We start from the raw sequence: 19,724 nt of genomic DNA, 5'->3' as shown, positions 1-19,724 counted from the left end.
TGGGCCGTCTGTTTGGAAGTCTTTAGGCCCTTGGGAGCCGCCCCAACCTTAGGCGCCCCCGTCACGACCACCGCCGCGGCCTCCGCAGTCCCCATCGCCATCGTCGCCATCGGCCCCCCCACGGACGTCCCCAGCCGCCCCCTGCCTCCAAAGATCCACCTCGAGGCATCCAGGGGCGTGGGGAACCTCCGTAGGGGCCTCACAACGCCGACGTCGTCCAGGAGCTGCCGCCGCCGCCGCCATGACCGCCCGCGACCGCCGCCGCCGGTGCCGCTCCCCTGCAGGCCGCAGACCGCCGTCACCCACCGCCGTCCTGACATCATCCCCCTCAGCGCTGGGATGGTCCGGGGAGCCGACAAAGCTTCCAACGGGCTCCTCAGATGCTGCTTCGTCCGGGCGGGGGGTCATAGATGTTCGAAATGACCCCCCTGAGCCCCCCCAAGCCGAGGCATCGCCCCCAAGAAGCCGAGACTCAGCGCCAGAGCGCCATCTTGGGGCATGCGCAGAAGACTGCACATTCATGTAAAAGCCTCTAAAAGAGTTTTAGTGAAACCATTAACATGTAATTAGAATTCCAAGATCAAGCATTTCTGTCCATCTTTGTTTTGACTACCAAGGGAAAAAAGATAATGCACACTTTTCAAGTGTTGGGTTAATTTATTTAAGAATGTTTCTTCATATTTTCTTTGAATTATTTACAACTCTACATGGTATTGATATTTTAATAATTCATTGCTTTCTACAGTTGAATCTCTGAAGACTAGAATGCATAGAAATGCTTAATAAAGGTTTTAATTTTTTTTTTCAAATAATCTACTAATATTAGAAAACTCAAGAAAAATCTAATAGACAATATTCTTAGCAATTTATTGGAAATTGGAAATATGTTTGGTCAGTGAAATAAATCAAAATATGTGTTATCCTTTCGTTTCCAAAGTATTATTAGAACTAAAGTATCTCTTGTGAACTGTTTTTGAGTTCCATTGGGGAGCTTCAAATTTCACTTTCCAATGGCTTGATACATTTAAATATATTTGTAACTGTTACTCCCTTTTGGCCAAATTCTTATTTCTGTGCTTCATTTTTTTATATCAAATTTTCCAAGTTGTCTATACTTAATCCTTAACTTGGAACCGGTTGTTTAATGACCAAAGTTATAATGGACTTCCCTAAAATTACTTACGACAGTTTTTGTAGTTATGACAGTTCACCTTTATGGCTGGTTCACCTTTACGATTGTTTGCAACATCTCAGTATCATGTGACTATTATAATGACTTTTTTTTTTACTAATTTCCAACATTATTTCCAGTTTGTGACAAAAAATGCCTGTTGGAAAAAATGGATTTGCTTAATGACTGCAGTGTTCACGACTGGGGTGTTTACTTAATGACCACTGCAAGAAATTCAACAAAATCAGATCCGGTCATGCAATGCTTCCATCAAATTATGGCCATAATTCTGGACTCAATTGTAGTTGTAAATCAAGGACTATCTACAATATATTGTTGAAATTTAGCTGCTTTCATAAAGAAACAGTATTCTGTGTAGGTTTAAAGGCAATTCATGATACAGATTTAAATGATTGTCTCTTGCTCTGCTAGTTCATGTTTTTCCACCATGACTGTCAGTATGTTTGTGCCATGGCAATTTATCTATAGCTTGCCAAATTTTTATCACAAACTGAAATTGACATACTTGGCTTAACTAAAGAACAGAAAGTCTACAAAACGCTGCTTTTAATCTCAGTATGAACTGATAAGGAATTTTTGTTTGCCCTGACAGCTTGAAACTCTGCTATGTGTGGAAGGTCGGGGAGGAAGGGAAACCTATCAGCGGGATTAGGATTATCAATTTGTTTCTTAATGTCTTCATATTACAAGATACTATCCTTTTCACTTCTATACACAAAATAATGAGTAATCATTCTGCGAGTGCAACCTTTTGTAAAAAAAAAAATCCAATATGATTAGAACCATTCAAAGTATTTTTATTTGAAAATGAAAGAGTTTATTAGTATGATGATGGAATAGATATTCTGAATCATATTAAGCATATAGAATTGTGTTTTAGTAGCAGGAGTGTAAATTTATAATCTAACTCCTAGTGCTCTGGCTCTAGAATGGAGACATTTAGCAGAACCCAGATGTTTGCCCTTAAGCATCTAGAATTAGATAACAGGACTGCAACATAAATACCAATATTTGGTCTATGTTGATAACATCAGGAAGGATACTACAAGTGTGAAAAGTAACAGTAGGTCAATCTAATATCTTATCAAAGCACTCCAGAGGAAAGGGTGCTAAGAGATTATATTACCCCTTCTCAGTTTACCTGTTTATATTTTTTTTGTTTTGCCTTTGTTATCTACCTGTTTTCAGTGTTGTTGCCAGCAGGGAGCCCTATGACTGACTGTATTTTCAATACAGTATGTTTTTTTGTTATTTCTACCTCTAAATCATTTGTTTTTGCTTTTGGGTGAGTCTTCCTGACAACAGTTTTGGTGCTGTGGAATTAGGTAACAGGAGAGTGCAATGTAATGTATATGGTACATCAGGAAAGATGCTACATGGGTGAAAAGTAACAAGGCTTATTAAAGCATTCCAGAGAAAAGCAATTTCTGTAGGCCATCTCTCTCTCTCTACCTGACACTTCTCCCCGCTCTACTTCACAGAGAATAGAATTAAAGAAGAAGGGACTTCAGGAGAGTAATATAGTTTTTTAATTACTTCTTTATTTTCATCTTTATAAATCTTCCATTCTCTCTTCACAAATTGCCAAATTAACATTCAGATATCTTATTGACATATTCTTCAAACAGTGACGGCAGCATTATCACTGCTCACTCTGCTGAAGACCTTCAACAACTTATAGACAGTTTTAGCAAGGCCTGCCAAGACTTTGGACTAACAATCAGCCTGAAAAAAAAACAAGTCATGCGTCAGGACGTGGATTCACCTCCCTGTACTACAATCTCTGCACAAGAACTAGAGGTCGTCCATGACTTTGTGTACCTCGGCTCAACTATCTCTTACACTCTCTCTTTAGATACTGAACTGAATAAACGTATTGGTAAAGCAGTCACCACATTTTCCAGACTTACAAAGAGAGTATGGCTTAATAAGAAGTTGATTGGAACATACAAAGATCCAGGTCTATAGAGCCTGCGTCCTGAGCACACTCTTGTACTGCAGTGAGTCTTGGACCCTCTACGCACGGCAGGAAAGAAAGTTGAACACCTTTCATATGCGCTGTATCCGATGAATTCTTGGCATCACCTGGCAGGACAAAGTTCCACATAGTGCAATCTTGGAATGTGCTGTAATTTCTAGAATGTATACACTATTGAAACAGTGACGTCTATGCTGGCTGGGGCATGTCATAAGAATGGCTGATGGTCAGATTCTGAAAGATCTCCTGTATGGAGAATTAGTGCAGGGAAAGCGCCTCAGAAGGAGACCACAGCTGTGATATAAGGATATCTGCAAGAGGGACCTAAAGGCCCTCGGAATGGACATTAACAACTAGGAAACCTTGACCTCCGTTCGTTCAGCTTGGAGGCTAAAGACGCAGCATGGCCTTCTCCAATTCGAAGAGACACTTGTTCAGCAGGCTGAGGCAAAGAGGCAGTCCCAGAACCAGCGAAATCTGGGGGCTGGGCAGGGGACAGAATGTATCTGCCCTCAGTGTGGAAGGGATTGCCACTCTCAAATTGGCCTTTTTAGTCACACTAGATGCTGTTTTAGGACCTCTTTCCAGAGCACGATACCATAGTCTCTTGAGACTGAAGGATGCCAGTGAATGATTCTTCAAACATTTTCTGCAACATCTCCAGGGTAATCCCCTTTCTGTAGGTTGCTCTAACGATTCTCTCCTTTGTCCTTCTTTTGCTACTTTCCTGGTGATGGCTGTTGTAATATTATAATCCAAAAGTGAAAATGCCTCAAGTACAAGGGGAAAAAATAAAAAGCATTCTGTCCACCTTTTTGTCTGTTTTGCCTTTCTATATCCTTAATACTTAATCTCATTTGACACTATGATAGTCATAAAGTCTGTTTCATGTTACCTTTCTCTTTTTGTTTTGTAAAATCCACAAATAATCTGAGTTCTTTAATATCAGACAAACAACATTTCCACAAAAGTCTGGTCCATTTATGTATTTAATTCTAATGTTTTCAAAAGCACTTTTACCAAAAATTAATCTTTCAACATTATTGCTCCCTTTTTCCATTTAAGCTTTCTTCAGTGGTTTTTTAGTCATAGTTCAAAATACTTTAGCAACCGGGCTATGGAAGCATGCACAAAGCTGCATTTGTGAAAGCAATGCTTGCACAAAACTATCCCCTCCTCTCCTGTCCCGCCCCCGCTGCCGTTGCTGGTCCGCTAAGCAAGAAAGGTTGGGGACTGTTTTAAAACATTTATTTCACTTTTTTTAATCTAGAAAGACAGTTGATTTACCAAGACATTTTCCTTTATCCTGCCAATTGGAAGATCTCTTTTTAACTTTAAATTGATTATATATGATAATAAAGTGAAGCTTTTGCAAACTTTACATCCCATACAACGGGGTGTCAAACTCAAGGTCCGCAGGCCGGTTTTGGCCCGCAGGGTGGTTAGATCTGGCCCGCAGGGCCACCCTGGAAACCCTCTGTGCAGGCTCCTTTTTCACTGGCAGAGGGCTCTAGGAGGCCATTGCGGCCAAAAACGGAGCCTGGGCGGGCAATGCACGGCTCTCCGGGATCCATTTTTGCTGGCAGAGGGCTGCAGGAGGCCATTGCGGCTGAAAACGGAGCCTGAACAAGTGACATCGAGCTGGCCATCCCCACCCCAGCCACCCCCACCCCAGCCCCTTGAAGTCAAACGCAACCCTGATGTGGCCCTCAATGAAATCGAGTTTGACACCCCCTGCAATACAAGATGCATTGTGTTATGGACACGATTGAAAATCCCCAAATCCAAGCTATCGGCTCACAGGTTTACCACAAACTCACCATCCTCCTCACATGGAGCAGCTGCCTGGAATGCAGATGGACAATCTCCTAGAGTCTCCTTCTCCAGGGAGAATCTGCTGATCAGCATTCATTATCTGGCCACCACTTTATGTCTCAGTGCAGTCCCCACTCCTCCAGGAACAGTTTGCTTTCCATTAGACCAGTGTTCCCCAACCTTTCCGGCTCAATTGGCTGGCGGTGGCGGGGGGAGGGGAGAGGATGGTTTTGCACATGAGCGCCACTTTCACAAATGCAGCTTCATGCATGCAAGTGCACACAGGCATGCTTGCTCACCACTTCCACAGCTTAGTTCTGAATGGGCTGCGGACCAGGGGATTGGGGACCCCTGCATTCGATCATCCCACCAAAATTTAGAATATTTTAAATCTAATGGGTATCCCAAAATAGTTATTAGTCTTTTAAGTAACATTTATCCTGGATAGGAAGCTTCTATAAGAACAGAAACCATAGAAAAAAATATTTCAGAATAGGAATGGGAATGAGCAAGATTTATGTTGTAAACACATCTGTTTATATATTGAATATATTCTAAGAATATTATTACTGGAAGAAAAGGCAGTTTAAATCAGAATTACAGATTAAATCATCTATAAATTGAGATAAGTATCTGATACCACTTTGTTATCCAAAATTAAGAGGCCAGTGACAAATTAACACAAAATCATGAAATAGAATACTTAAAGCAATTGTCTTTCCAGTAATAATATGCAGCTGTGAAAGCTTGACATCGAGAAAGAGAAAAAATAAACTAAACTTTCAAATTATGGAACTGGAGATGGAGACAGTTTAATGGAACACAGGAAGAATTAATAGTGGGACAAATAAAGATTAAGTATTCCCTTGAGGTAATGAGGAAATAGAAACTTGCATACTTATGGGCATGTGATGCAGAGGATGGACCAGAAAATAAAAATCTAAATTTAGCAAGGTTAAATAGAGGGGGAACTAACTGATAAAGTATGTGAATTGTATCTTTTTTTTTTTACAGGAGTTCTTTGAAAGAAATACAAGTTATCATTGGAGGCAGGTCAGAATGAAAAACATTTGTTTAAGGGGCTATTAGAAATTAAGCCAGTGAGATGACAGACTGCCTCCAAATGGCTAATCCCTGTGCTGCTTTTGCCCTATCCCTGTAAGGCTTGTCCCTAGGCAGCACAGCAACTGTTGCCTAAAAATGCTGACCAGAGAGGTAACAGGATGTGTGTTGGTGTGTGGGAAAGATGGAAGGATGTTTGCGTGCTTGTAAAGCACCCTAAAGGAGATAGAAAATCTGATACTGTTTTCTGGCAATAGGACTCGTAAGAATAATAGTTGGAGGAGCTGTAGGAGGAGGTGTAGTAGAAGCAGGAAAAAGTGGAGCAGTGAGCAATGAGTACTAGATTTGAGTGCTTGTGTTGCCTAAACCTGGGTGGTTGTGTAGGCTTTCTTGGGTTTTGGAGTCCACTGACTTGGATATGCATAAAAGAACCTGTGACAGCAAGATTTGGTAGCAAAGAAATAGTTGTTCGGTTTCCCTACTGTTGTGAGCCTTTACTTTGTCTTAATCCATGGCATTCACTGTTCTTCTCATTACCATTCTTTATACACTCCTGTAATTGAAAGGCACTGGTAGAAGATCTGAAAGACAGGTTAAGAACAGTTTCACAAGGTCGCTAACAGTAGACAACAGTTTCTGGGGCATAATTGGTCAGAAGAAAAGCTATAATGTATGGACTTTCCAGGTGCTTTTGGTCTGCTTATTTCTGGTGTTTAAGTCTGCATATGAGTAAAGATTATAACTTTATAACAATCTTTGCTTGATATTTTTATGTTTTTGAAGTTTTGGAGCAGCAGCAAATATGTTCTAATAACTGATTAATAGCAATTTAAAGTATTATGTTTCCTGGGATCAACAGGATTATAGTGGGGGGAGAGTTATAAATGTTGTGGGTTCAGGGACACTATATGCTAGAACACTTTAGATGCCTTTTTTTATGTAAGCCTTCCGATTTTGTTCTGAAAGAGATAGTTGAACATATATTTAAGTGCGTCTTTATGGAGTATGCATGGTAGCCTTCAAACTGAGACTGGTTCTAATGTTTAGTCACTGACATTTCATCAGGAACAGTGTTTTGAAATTAGTGCTGAGTCATACACTAAAGAATTTAAGTCTGTCACAACTTCATTATCAGGAAGTATTTGGATTGTCTCTTAAATTTTGTTTTGCCATTGTTGTCTGTGCTGTTAATTTTAAATATTGTCAATTTTAAAAAAATCCCAACATGTTTTTTATCAGTGAAGTATCTTTGTAATGAACTAATTGATAAATATTGTTGCAATAAAAATAAAGTCCATTGCTGAACTAAACAAATGTGAACATGTAAACTATTTAGTTGGCTGTGTAGGATGGAATGTACAGTACTGGTGATGAATTGTAGTGAGGCGATGGATCCCCAGGAGTGAGAGGGTGCATTCCAGAGGAGTATCAGGCAACTCAGCCCAGATATCATGTGATCCAACACCTCAATACAGGTAGTCCTCGACTTACGACAATTCATTTAGTGACTGTTCAAAGTTACAACGGCACTGAAAAAAGTGACTTATGAGTTACAACCTTCGTAGCATTCCCATGATCATGTGATCAAAATTCAGATGTTTGAAAACTGATTCATACTTATAACAATTGCTGTGTCTCAAGGTCATGTGATCACCTTTTGTAGCCAGATTCACTTAACAACCAGGTTACTAACTTATCAACTGCAGTGATTCACTTAACAACTGTGGCAAGAAAGATTGTAAAATGGTGCAAAACAAATCTCTCACTTAACAGAAATTTTGGGCTCAATTGTCCTAAGTAGAGGATTACCTCTAGTTCACAGGGTGTGTTATAGATGCAGATAGTAGAGTCTTTATTGTTCTCTTGTGATACTTTTCTATATTCAACTAGAAAAGTTAGAAATGAAGGTAGTTTCAAGATTTTGTGAGATGAATGTCATATTAAGCTGTTTAGATAATGTTATAATTTTCTTTTTTGCTTACAGAGATTTGAGTCATAACAATTTATTATCCTCTAATTGGAGTATTGATTCATCGGGTCAAATGCTGCAAGAAGTGTAAGTTACTTTAGCCATAAAGTAATAAACTAAGCAATATGGCATTAAGAGTTGTAATATGTCAAGTGACGTGATATTTGAGAATGACAGATTGAGCAAGAAAAAAACCAAAAGGCTTCTAATAGTAGGATTGTCAGTGAAAGAGTTTTAAGAAGGGAAGGGAAGGGGGAAAAGGATTAAATATGATAGGAACAGTCATATAGCTGTGATATTAACACTGAACTGCCTTAGACACCCTCAGTATAGGTTGCAAATACAATGGAAAAAAAAATAAGACATTCAAATTATGGCTTCTGCAATCATTGCTGAGTCTTTAATAATCATTCTGGAGCATGTGACTAGAAAAGAGGAGGGAGTGGGGTTTAGAACGGTTCCCCGAGCCACAGCCACTACTGGCGTTGAACCTTTTGAAACAGAAGTGGCAGGCCAGGGCATGCGTGTGCATCCCCACTTGTGTGAGCAGTGGGCGAGCGCATGTGCTCCATTTGCGCGAGGAGTGGGTGAGCATGCCCACCACTCACGCAAATCGAGCTGCATGCGTGCTTGCCTGCTAGGCGCACAGAACCGTCCCTTCTCCCACCGTTCTGCCAGTCCACAAATCCAAAAAGATTTATAATATACAACTTTGTTGTGAAGCCTCCAGGTTGATCTGCTTTATTTTTAAATTCAGTCTTTCTTTTCACAGCTTCTTTCTTTATCCCAAATTTGGTCAATATGTTATGTTTTCAGAGAGTTTCATGTTGATGTATAGATCCTATGCACCTTTTTCTCTAGCATTGGGTTCAAAATAATTTTTTGTTTAAATTCTGACTTTGGGTCAGGGCATACAGGTACTTTGGTACAATAGGGAAGAGGTTAGGGTCTTTGCTTTCTGTCCCCTTCTTCCCCAGCTCAGATCTATAGCCCTGAGGTTGCCTGTGGCTCCCCAATAAATTACCAGCCCAGTCTGACCTTGATTAGCTTTTTCTAAGTTTAGCCAAGTTTGGCTAGGGGGTGCTACCTGTGTTTCTCCATTGTAGTGGGGGCAGCATCCAGGAATGGGTTGTCCTCGTCTGCTAGCCAATAGGACTAAGACTGTCAAAGCTGCAAGGACACACCTACACCAACGGTCCCCAGCTTCTGTCTCAGTCCTGGCTGTGGACAGAAGCTGTCTTCTGCCCACAGCTTCTGTCTTCTGTCCACAGCTGTCCACAGCTGTCTTCTGTCCACAGTTTCTGTCTTTGCTTGGTCAACCATTCCTGAATTCTTGCTGTTTGTTTGGAATAGGAATTTAGACTTTTTTTGTTTTTCCTTTCCTTGCAGTTTCGTTTGATTAGGTGCCAGCATGAAGTGCTTTTAGCACGAGCCTTCTGAGGGCCGCATTGCGGCAAGTCAGGCCACCGGCTGGTGGTCCTGACCAGGCAGCCAGATCGAACTTGCTTGCAGTGCTGACCCAGAACGTGGACATCGGCTCGCTTTGATTCTGGCTCAGCGGGAAGCTTTGCACTCCGTTTTGAGCCAAAGGGCGGCTGGGCTGTCAGCAAGCCTGAGCTGTCAGAAGACAGCAGCCGCCAAAAGGAGGAGTCCCTGTCCAATTTGGACACACTTCCTTTGCCCCGTTTTTGGTCGTTGGAGACAAGGGGCCTGATTCCCAAGCCTCTACTCGATCTCGAGCACACTTGGAAGCCACCGTAGCGAGGCCACTTTTGATCCCAGCTGTTCAGCGGTGGATCACAAAATGGCGGGTGCAACCCTTGGTGTCAGCGGAGAGGCTGCCCTTCAGAGATTGTCGCTGGAGATGGGTGAGGAGCCCAGGAAGGTGGACAAGGGGACCCTAGCCTCAGAGTCTAGGTCGGCTAGCAGGAGGACTGCGGCTAAACTCTCTTAAGTCCAAGAGAGCCGCAAAGGAGAAGGATGCTGCCAGGCGCCAAAAGGCACTTGAAAAACAGGTGGCCAGGGCATCGGTTAGTAGCAGTGGAGTCCCTCAGAGCCATTCAACTAAAATTTCCTGCCAATTTTCGGAGCAGCAGTTAATTCCTGAGGATGACAGCTGGCTATTGCAGCCTTTGTCACCAGATGGAGTTCTGAGCAATATTTGCCTGAAATTCTGCCTGACAACAGGCTTTCTCTATTTGGCTCTCTCCCTGATTCCCATTCTGCCCAAGTGGCATGGCAACAGCTTATCAGGCACAGATCCTGTACTACAGAGGCTGCCTGTATCCCTGCTTCACAGGGAAATAGTTCAGGGGCAACAGATAGTCCAGTTTTCATCTAACATGGAGGCCATTATTTCTCAAGCCATTGAGAGGGGAATTGCAGCTGGGTTACAGCACAGCCACAATCACCGTGAAGCTTCCCTTCACTCAAATTATTCAGTGACTTCACAGGCGCCCACAAAGGGCCAGACCTCAGCTGAGGTGATACATTCCCAGGGGTCTTATTCCCCTGGGTCTTCAGATCAGGAGGGTTCGCCTGAAGACATGGACAGAGAGTTTGACCTCTCAGAGGATGAAGGCTTAGCTACTGAGCAGGCCCTCTTTGTTGGCCTTTTCAGGCCTCAGCTGTTTAAGTCATTATTATATAAGGCTTCCTGCACGATCAGACTGGCTGGGCACTTGTCAGTGGTGGATCCGGCTCCTGATTCTGGACAGCATAGTGGCTCTTTGTTTTCTGAGCCCAAGGCAGAGGCTGAGGTGGTTCTGGCACCACCATTGTTCACAGATGTGGTACGTCGACAGTGGGTCTCCCTGGGAGTGGGACCAACTCCCAGCTCGCTTGATAGGCAATACTTTAATATGACTGCTGATTTGTCTCAGGCACTTGAGGTGCCAACTGTGGATGGGCCTGTGGTGGCCTTAGTGACTCCGTCTGTCATGACAGATGTACCTGAAGAGTCTCTTTGACTGGAGGACAGACGCAATTAGCACGCCCTTAAAAGGGATCACCAGTCTGCAGCATGAGCTGTGAAGGTCTCTACAGCTGCTTCATTTTTTAATTGTGCTTCTCTATTGTGGCTCAGGCAATTGTAGGACAGAATTCCTGTTGCAGATGTGTGTACCCATCAAGATTTAAATAAGTTATGGGACGCTCTTGAGTTTTCTGCAGATGCAACGCTTGGAGCGGCGAGGTTCGCATCAAAAGCCATTGCTTGGTCCATGGCTTCCAGGAGACTTCTCTGGCTCCACCAGTGGCAGGCGGATGCCAAGCAGAAGTAGCGGTTGGCATCTGCCCTGTTCTCAGGGAAGCAACTTTGAAGAGTCGCTGGAGCCGCTGCTCGTGGAAACTAAAGACAAACGTAAGGTCCTCCCTTCCCTATCACAATGGACAGACTCACACCCTTCTCCATATTTCAGAAGCCAGTCTTTCCGAGGCCCTGGGGGGGGGGTTGGCTCAAGTAGGACGCAGCGCTCCTTCCAACCTAGACAAAGTCAACCTCAGGATAGAGGAGGGAAATTTAAGCAATTTCCTCCTAGGCGGCCCTTTCAAGGGGGAAGGAGCCGTCCGTACCAGCGCCAGCGATAACTGCCTCATGAACTCTCCCATTGGGGGACACCTGGCCTATTTTGCCAGGCGTTGGGAGGGTATCACAATGGATGCATGGGTCCTGGAGATGGTCCGTTTGGGTCTCTCCTTAGAGTTCCTCTCTACCCCACCCCGAGGTTTTTCATCTCTTGCCCTGTTTCAGGTAATCCGGTCAAACGAGACCTCATGGAAACTGCTATACAACACCTTTTGGATATACATGCTGTTCAACCAGTTCCAGGGGTTGAGCGAGGCATGGGGTTTTATTCCATCCTCTTTGTAATTCCAAAGGTCTCATGTGGGTATAGGGCAATTCTGGATCTCAAAAGACTGAACCGATACGTTATTTAGAAATTTACAAATGGTGGGCGTTTTGCTCCTGGTGTTGTAAGTCGGTTCTTGACCCAACCTTGGTGACAGTGCCTCAGATTCTTCAATTTCTGCAAGTGGGTCTGAACAAAGTGCTATCCCCCAACATGCTCCGTCGCCAGGTGGCAGCTCTCTCTTCAGTTTTCTCCTGCAGGGGCTTGGAGACACTGGCTTGCCATCCAAATATTCGTAGGTTCCTCAGGAGTGCGGCAAATCTCAGGCCCCCGGTGGTTTACCGCTTTCCAACTTGGGACCTTACCAAGGTGCTGCAGGCCCTGATGGGAGAACCCTTTGAGCCACTATGAGAGACCCCTCTGCGCTTCCTGTCCTTCAAGGTGGCCTTCCTGGTCGCTATAACTTAGGCCAGGAGGGTCTCAGAATTGGCGGCCCTTTCTGTCCGTCCAGACCTGTGTGTATTTCATACCAACCGTGTAGTGTTGGGTTTGGACCCTTCCTTCCTACCTAAGGTTAACTTTTGGTTCCACAGGGCCCAGGAGCTGGTGCTCCCAAATTTTTGTCCTGATCCAGGTCATGCGCTAGAATGCAAGTGGCACACGTTAGACGTGCGTAGAGCACTCCAGATTTATATAAAGCAGACTTCTTCCTTGAGGAAGACAGAGTCTCTGTTTGTTTCATTTCAGCTGGCCTCATTGGGAGCCAAGGTCACTGCTTCGACCCTGGGACGCTGGATTAGGGTGTGTATTGCCAAATCCTATGAAAAGCAGGCCCTTCCATTGCCCAAGAGTATTACGGCACACTCCACTAGGAGTGTGGCCACAAGTGCGGCATGGGCTACACAGGCCTCCCTAGAGGAGGTTTGCTGCGCTGCTACTTGGTCCTCCCCGTCCCCCTTTATCACGCACTCTAAGCTTGACGTCTATGCCTCTGCCGAGGCTGCCTTTGGGAGGCGGGTCCTCCAATGGGTGCACATTGATAAGGGGACCTTGGGCCAGGCTCCTGCCCACCCGTATGGACAGCACCGCTATGGTATGTCCCATTTCTGGATGCTGCCCCCACTACAATGGAAAAGGAACGTTGGTCTTACCTGATACGATCCTTCTCGTTGAGTGGGGGCAGCATCAAGCACCACCCTGATTAGGAGCCAGCCTCAGTCCGCTGGAAGGTGGTTGTATGTTATTGCTTGACTACTTGTTGCTTTGTTTCTGACCATGACAAGTTGAGGCTGTCACAGTTCCCTCGCCAGAAGCTGGGGAACGTTGGTGTAGGCGTGTCCTTGCAGCTTTGACAGTCTCAGTCCTATTCGCTAGCAGATAAGGACAACCCATTTCTGGATGCTGCCCCCACTCAACGAGAAGGATCGTATCAGGTAAGACCAATGTTCCTTCTAATTATTAGAAATAATTTAGCCGAGAAGTGGACAGTTTGGATTTTACAAGGTACAATCATGATACCATTTCTTAAATTGAAGAGTTTGTTTCTTTAGTAGGTTTACATCCAGATACATAGAATTCCAGATTTAGAAAGTTGCATTGAATGTATATATGTATTATAAACATAGTAATATTGATGATCGCTTTTAGTTTCAAGTTCTGCTGATTAATTTATGGTTCTTAAACTAGTTTGCATGTATAGAAATGTTTTTCATTTAATATAGAATTTAAAATTAACTAGTGTTTACATGTTTAATATCAGTGTTCTTCTGAAGTATCACTTCAGCACACAGACTTGTTTGCAAAAATTTCTATTTTGCCAGAATGACTGAATTCAAATAATAAAATAAATGTATTTAGGTGCTTTGAATTGTTTTGCTTTTTATAAGTTCACTACCGAGAAAGTTTCTAGATTTTTTTAAAAATGCACATAGAACAAGAATGTTACTCTATTTATGTTGATTTGCTTCTCTTTGATTTGCTTCTCTACTAAATCTTTCAGGAAGATGAATCACAATGAACTAAGTGGCATTCCCCACTTTGGTGAACTAACTTCTAATATCACACTACTATCACTGTAAGTTAATATTCACAGATTTCATAGAATGATGTTTAAATTTAGCAGTGTAGAAAATAAAACTGTTAGATAATTAATCAAATAAAAAATGAAGCATGGGGGATGTTTGAAAAGTAAATTGAAAAATTTATGTAATTAATATCTAGTAGTACTATGGAAGAGCAATTAAGAACAAGAGTAATACCAGAATTTAAATAAGTTACAATACTTATCAAATGATGCTGGCAAGCAATCCATCAAGCTGTTTGGATAGTAGCCCAGCCGATCAACAGAGAAACCCATTCTAGAACCATAATTCTAAAGGAAAATTGAAGTGATCCTTGATACTTTGCAGTAACCTCATCCAGGTTTGTACACTAAAAGGATAAGATTTGTCTTGAAACAGTTTACATGATCAAAATAAACAGCTTCTAAATAATATTCTGGATTCACATTTAATCTACGAGATATTTGGCTGTATTTTTTAAGGAGCTGAAATTTCAGAGATGATATAAGTATGGCTTCTAAGGTGCTTATTTATGTTTTAGAGTGCATAATTCAATTCAGGAGATTGTCTCTGAACAGCTACAACCTTATTTCTCCCTGGAGAACCTTGATCTCAGCTCCAACTTCATCACAGAAATCAAAGTTTCTTCATTCCCACATATGCAGCTGAAGTACCTGTAAGTAGATGGGGATACTTAGCATGAGGTATTGAAAGTAGTTTATTTTTCAATTCATATATCTATCCTCAAAATTTTTTCCTTTATATAAAAAGAATGCAACGGTTGTTAATGGATTTCTGTGCATCAAATAACATGTATTCTGTCTCTGTGCCATTTTTATAAAGTCATGATATTAATGAAATAATACAAACTTCACAATGGTACTAATGAAATCAGACATGCTGTGAAGAGTAGATTTAGTAACATCTCACACAACAGATTCAGGAATCACTGAATAGAGGGATGGATATACAGGTGGCTGTATGGATTCCCAGATTAGGAGGTGGTATCCCTCAAAATATCAATTGCAGGAATAGTATAAACTTTTAATGTTAATTTATTAACTCTGGGGATTGGAAATAGGATAGGCAAATAGACTTCAATAATGTCAAGCAGATCTTCACTATATGGAATATTAATGTGGTTCTAAACATGCTAAACTGTAGCTTAGTGAGACAGTTCATGAATATAGTATCCTCCCAGGTTTATACATTCTCAGTTTATTCTATTATCCTGTCACCCATCTCCTCCCACTTATGACGGTGTGACTGTAACCTTGTTGCTGGTATCCTTACGATTTATATTGACTGTTTCCTAATATGATTTGATTGCTTATTTGTTCCCTATGACTATCATTAAGTGTTGTACCTTATGATTCTTGATGAACGTATCTTTTATGTACACTGAGAGCATATACACCAAGACACATTCCTTGTGTGTCCAATCACACTTGGCCAATAAAGGATTCTATTCTATTATTCTACAAGACAGTTAAAAAGCTTTCGTTTTTAGTTAAATTTTTAGTTAATTCATTTAGTTACGCACCCACGTAACACCTCTTCTGCGCGAGCTGCACTGGCTCCCATTGGTCTTCCGAGTGCGATTCAAGGTGTTGGTCACCACCTTTAAAGTGCTCCATGGCTTAGGACCAGGGTACATACGAGACCGCCTTCTGCCATCAACAACCTCCCACCGGCCAATACGCTCCCACAGAGAGGGGCTCCTCAGGGTGCCGTCGGCCAAACAATGCCGACTGGCGACACCTAGGGGGAGAGCCTTCTCTGTGGGGGCACCAGCCCTTTGGAATGAGCTGCCCCTAGAGCTTCGTCTTAGCCCCAACCTGCGTACTTTTTGCCGCGCCCTTAAGACCCTTCTGTTTCAGCAAGCTGGACTGGCCTAATATGAATTTTAAATGGGCATATGTATGTTTTAATTTAAGGGCCAAATTTTATATATTTGATTTTAATTGGTTTTAAATTTTATAAATTTATGTGTTTTAATATGGCTGTACACCGCCCTGAGTCCCCTGGGAGAAGGGCGGTATAGAAATCTAATAAACTTTCAAACTTTCAAACTTTAATTGCAACATGCATGTCTGGACCAAGAGCTGTAATTAATAGTAACTGTGATTAGTTTAAAACAAACGATAAATTGATTAATGTTAATTGCACTTAGTGGTTCCAAAAACATAAGCCACAATTAATTAAAAGCAGAAACAAACACTCTTCAGCTATGTGGGAATAGAGTCAGCTCAGTTACAGTTTAGTTGTAATGCCTGAATGTGGACAGGTTGAAAAAGGAATGTTTATCTCAGTCTCAATTCCTCAAAGTTGTAGTATGTTTCAGATTCTCTTACATGATTGTCTAGGTTGCTTAACATAGTAGGCTGCTGAGTGACAGAGGAAAATACCAATTCTACAAGGAGTAATACCTAGAAAACTCTGAATATAAGATCATTACTTAATTGTATGTAATTAATTCTAACAGTGAGTGAAACAGCACGATAAGCTTTATGAAAGTAAATTTCAATTCTAAATCAAAATGCAATAGATAACCTTTGGTTTTTTTGTTAAATTATTTCATCAGAATTTAACAACTGCCTTTCTAAAACTCTGGTTTTATAGGAATTTGAGCAACAATAGAATAACTACTCTGGAAGCAGGCTGTTTTGATAACCTGTCCAATTCCTTAATAGTTCTAAAACTGAACAGAAACAAAATAAGCATGATTCCACTGAAGACTTTGAAGCTACCTTATGTGCAGTTCTTGTAAGTAATTATACATTGTCAGTTTGAAGCCCATATATGGAGCATGTTAATGAATGTCATAAATTCATGCCAGAGAAGTATTTGATTTTTAAATGTATATGTCTAATAAAATAAGTTAATAAGAATATTGGATAAATTTCTAGTGGTGGGTTATTTATACTACTGCAGCGGTGTAAAACTCAATTTCATTGAGGACCAATTCAGGGTTGTGTTTGACCTCGGGGGGGGGGGCAGGCTGGGCATGGCCGGACTGGGTGTGGCCAGCATGTCATTCATGTTGGGCGCCCGTGGTGGCCCTAGCACTCTGCCAGCGAAAATGGGCTCCTGAGTTCCGTTTTTTGCTGCAACCGCCTCCTGCAACCCACTGCCAGTAAAAACGGAACTTGGGAGAGGCAAGCACACCCCTCCTGATCTTCATTTTTGCTGACGGGGCACCACAGGCCAGGATGGCCCTGTGGACCAGATCTGAATCCGGCCCCCGGGCCTTGAGCTTGAGACCCCTGTACTACTGAATCCCTGCTCAATGCAGGAATCTAAAGCACTAATAGTTCCCAACATTCCATGATTCTGAATTCTGAGCAGGGATTGAATTACAGGTAGTCCTTGACATATGACCATGATAGAGCCTGCCCATTGTGCTCATAAGTAGTGATGGTTATAAATCAGGTCATCCACATGACTGACCTGATCAGCTCATTAAGTGAACCAATGGTTCACTATGGGCAGGTTTTTGGCTAAACCATCATAAAACATGGGCATGTAACTGTGAGGTGCTGCAGATAGCCATAAATGCAGGCAAGTTGCCAAGCACCTGAAATGCAGTCATGTGGCCACTAAAACTTCATAATCAAGTCTTAAGTATCCTGAGGGAGGTGTGGCGTAACTGATTGTAAGTTGAGTCTACCTGAAGATGATGCCTACCAGTCCCTAGATTTTATTACTTTGTCGGAATAAAGTTCACATTGTACCATAAATATATTACTCTTCAAATAACAGGTTTCATTTCAAACCAAATATATATACTGGCATTATAAGTTAAATATAGCCTTAGCATGCATTAAAATAATGGGATGATATTAAAATAATGGTTAATATGAAGAAAGATTTTTTTTTAATCTGCTGCTGAAGTCCTGGTAGAAAGTGTACCACCTAAACTCTTTGTTCAGGGTGAAAATATTGGTCATCTGAGGATTTATATGTTTAAATATATGTTACTACTAGGTATGGCTTTGATCATTTAGTTTTGTAGTTCAGTTTTTGTCTTTTTGATGGCTAAATTGTGTTCTCTACACATCTTTGTAATGTTTTTATTAGAATAGCAAGCATAGAAAAAGTTATATTTGTTGGATGGATGGATAGATAGATAGATAAATGATAGATAGAAGATAGATAGATAGATAGATAGATAGATAGATAGATAGATAGATAGATAGATAGATGATAGATTGATTTCTGGTACCTTATATTTAAAATGTTATTTTCAGGGAACTTAAAAGAAACCGAATTAAAGTAATAGAAAGCCTTACCTTCCAAGGCTTGGACTCTTTGAAATCATTAAAAATGCAACGCAATGGAATTAATAATCTTATGGATGGTGCCTTTTTTGGACTGAATAATATGGAAGAATTGTGAGTATACTGTATAACTTCTTCATTAAAAATCTTAGATTTCATTAGTTGAAAGGGCTGATTAAGTTTACTGATAGATGTATTGGTTTACCAATTAATTTGAACAGTATTATTTCATCATAATTTTAATAGGGTTTTTTAAAATATTCCATAGTACACTTTATAAAGTTTCCAGAAAACAGTGACAGATAACAATTCATAATAAGAGTAAAAAAATTAATGAATGTTGAATTCATTGCCTTTTGCTTTCTACATAAACCTTTCCTTTCTTTGCTTTCGAAATTGTCTTGGCTTAGTTGAGGATCTGTAGGTACAATAGTATTTAATAATAGCTTTGCATTTCTACTAGCAAATTGCTATATATATGATACGCATCTAAATACTGTACATACTTTTAAATACACGATTTAAAACATATGTAACATTTTCTTTTGATTCTGCAGAGAGTTGGAACAGAATAATCTGACAGAAGTAAATAAGGGATGGTTATATGGCTTAAAGGCCCTGCAAAAGCTCTATGTCAGTCAGAATGCCATTAACAGGATTGGACGTGATGCATGGGAATTCTGCCAAAGTCTTTCTGAACTGTAAGTACTTACATTTGTTTTATTGAGGTAAATTTAGTGGAATAAATTGCTATCTCAGTTGGGAAAGTTTCTTAACATACCTTATAAAAATGGATCTGTCTTCTCAAATCAAATTGATTAGTGGTGTCACAACATTTCAACAATCTTATTACTTACATCTTTCTCTTTATTGTGCCTTTCATTTCAGAGATCTGTCATACAATCAACTGACTCGTCTAGATGACTTTGCTTTTATTGGAGTGAATGTATTGGAAAAATTAAATTTGAGTGACAATAGACTCAGTTACATTGCTGATGGGGTTTTTAAAGGACTCTCATATCTACAGACTTTGTAAGTGTATATAATTTGGAGGGGAAATAACATTTATCAGAAGGAAGTTAGCAGGAATAAAACTTAAGCACTCTTTTTTTTAATATTTTTTTATTTTTTTAAAACAAAAAAAATAATAAAATAGAACACATCTTTTCAAAACGAAGCTTTTGCTCTGGTCACAAATGGAAACAAATCATTAACAAATCTTATTTTCAATTAACACAACTCAATATTTTAAACAGATATTTCCCTCAAATCTATCTATATAACTATACCATTATAGTTATATAGATAGGACCCGGATTGTGGGGGCAATAAGCCAACTTTTTATAGAACAACACCGCTTGGGGGGGGGGTGTCGAAAGCCCTAAAAGCAGGTATATACAAAAAAGTATGTAGGCTATTGCTATAATGCATTGTAAGCCGCCCTGAGTCTACGGAGAAGAAATAAATAAATAATAAATTATCCCCCAAAACCCGTTACTTAAATCTTAAATCCTATG

At 41.0% G+C, this 19,724-nt stretch overlaps 1 protein-coding gene across 2 annotated transcripts in view; it reads left to right on the top strand.

Annotated features, from left to right (window-relative positions):
- Window positions 1–19,724, top strand: part of LRIG2 (leucine rich repeats and immunoglobulin like domains 2) — a 56,696-nt gene that overhangs the window by 15,247 nt on the left and 21,725 nt on the right. The window contains exons 2-9 of one of the 2 annotated variants that reach the window (XM_034414284.3): window positions 6,000–6,038; window positions 8,032–8,103; window positions 13,867–13,941; window positions 14,469–14,603; window positions 16,550–16,693; window positions 18,178–18,321; window positions 18,765–18,908; window positions 19,096–19,239. In XM_034414284.3, coding sequence (XP_034270175.1) covers window positions 6,000–6,038; window positions 8,032–8,103; window positions 13,867–13,941; window positions 14,469–14,603; window positions 16,550–16,693; window positions 18,178–18,321; window positions 18,765–18,908; window positions 19,096–19,239 — 897 coding nt within the window. The remainder of the gene's footprint in view (window positions 1–5,999; window positions 6,039–8,031; window positions 8,104–13,866; window positions 13,942–14,468; window positions 14,604–16,549; window positions 16,694–18,177; window positions 18,322–18,764; window positions 18,909–19,095; window positions 19,240–19,724) is intronic. The other variant, XM_034414285.3, reaches the window with a different exon arrangement.

This window comes from Pantherophis guttatus, chromosome 3, assembly GCF_059756535.1.
Source record: "Pantherophis guttatus breed Tessera chromosome 3, ASM5975653v1, whole genome shotgun sequence".
NCBI lineage: Eukaryota > Metazoa > Chordata > Lepidosauria > Squamata > Colubridae > Pantherophis > Pantherophis guttatus.
Note: the sequence above shows the minus strand (reverse complement) of the source record. Positions and strands in the feature narration are given on the sequence as shown.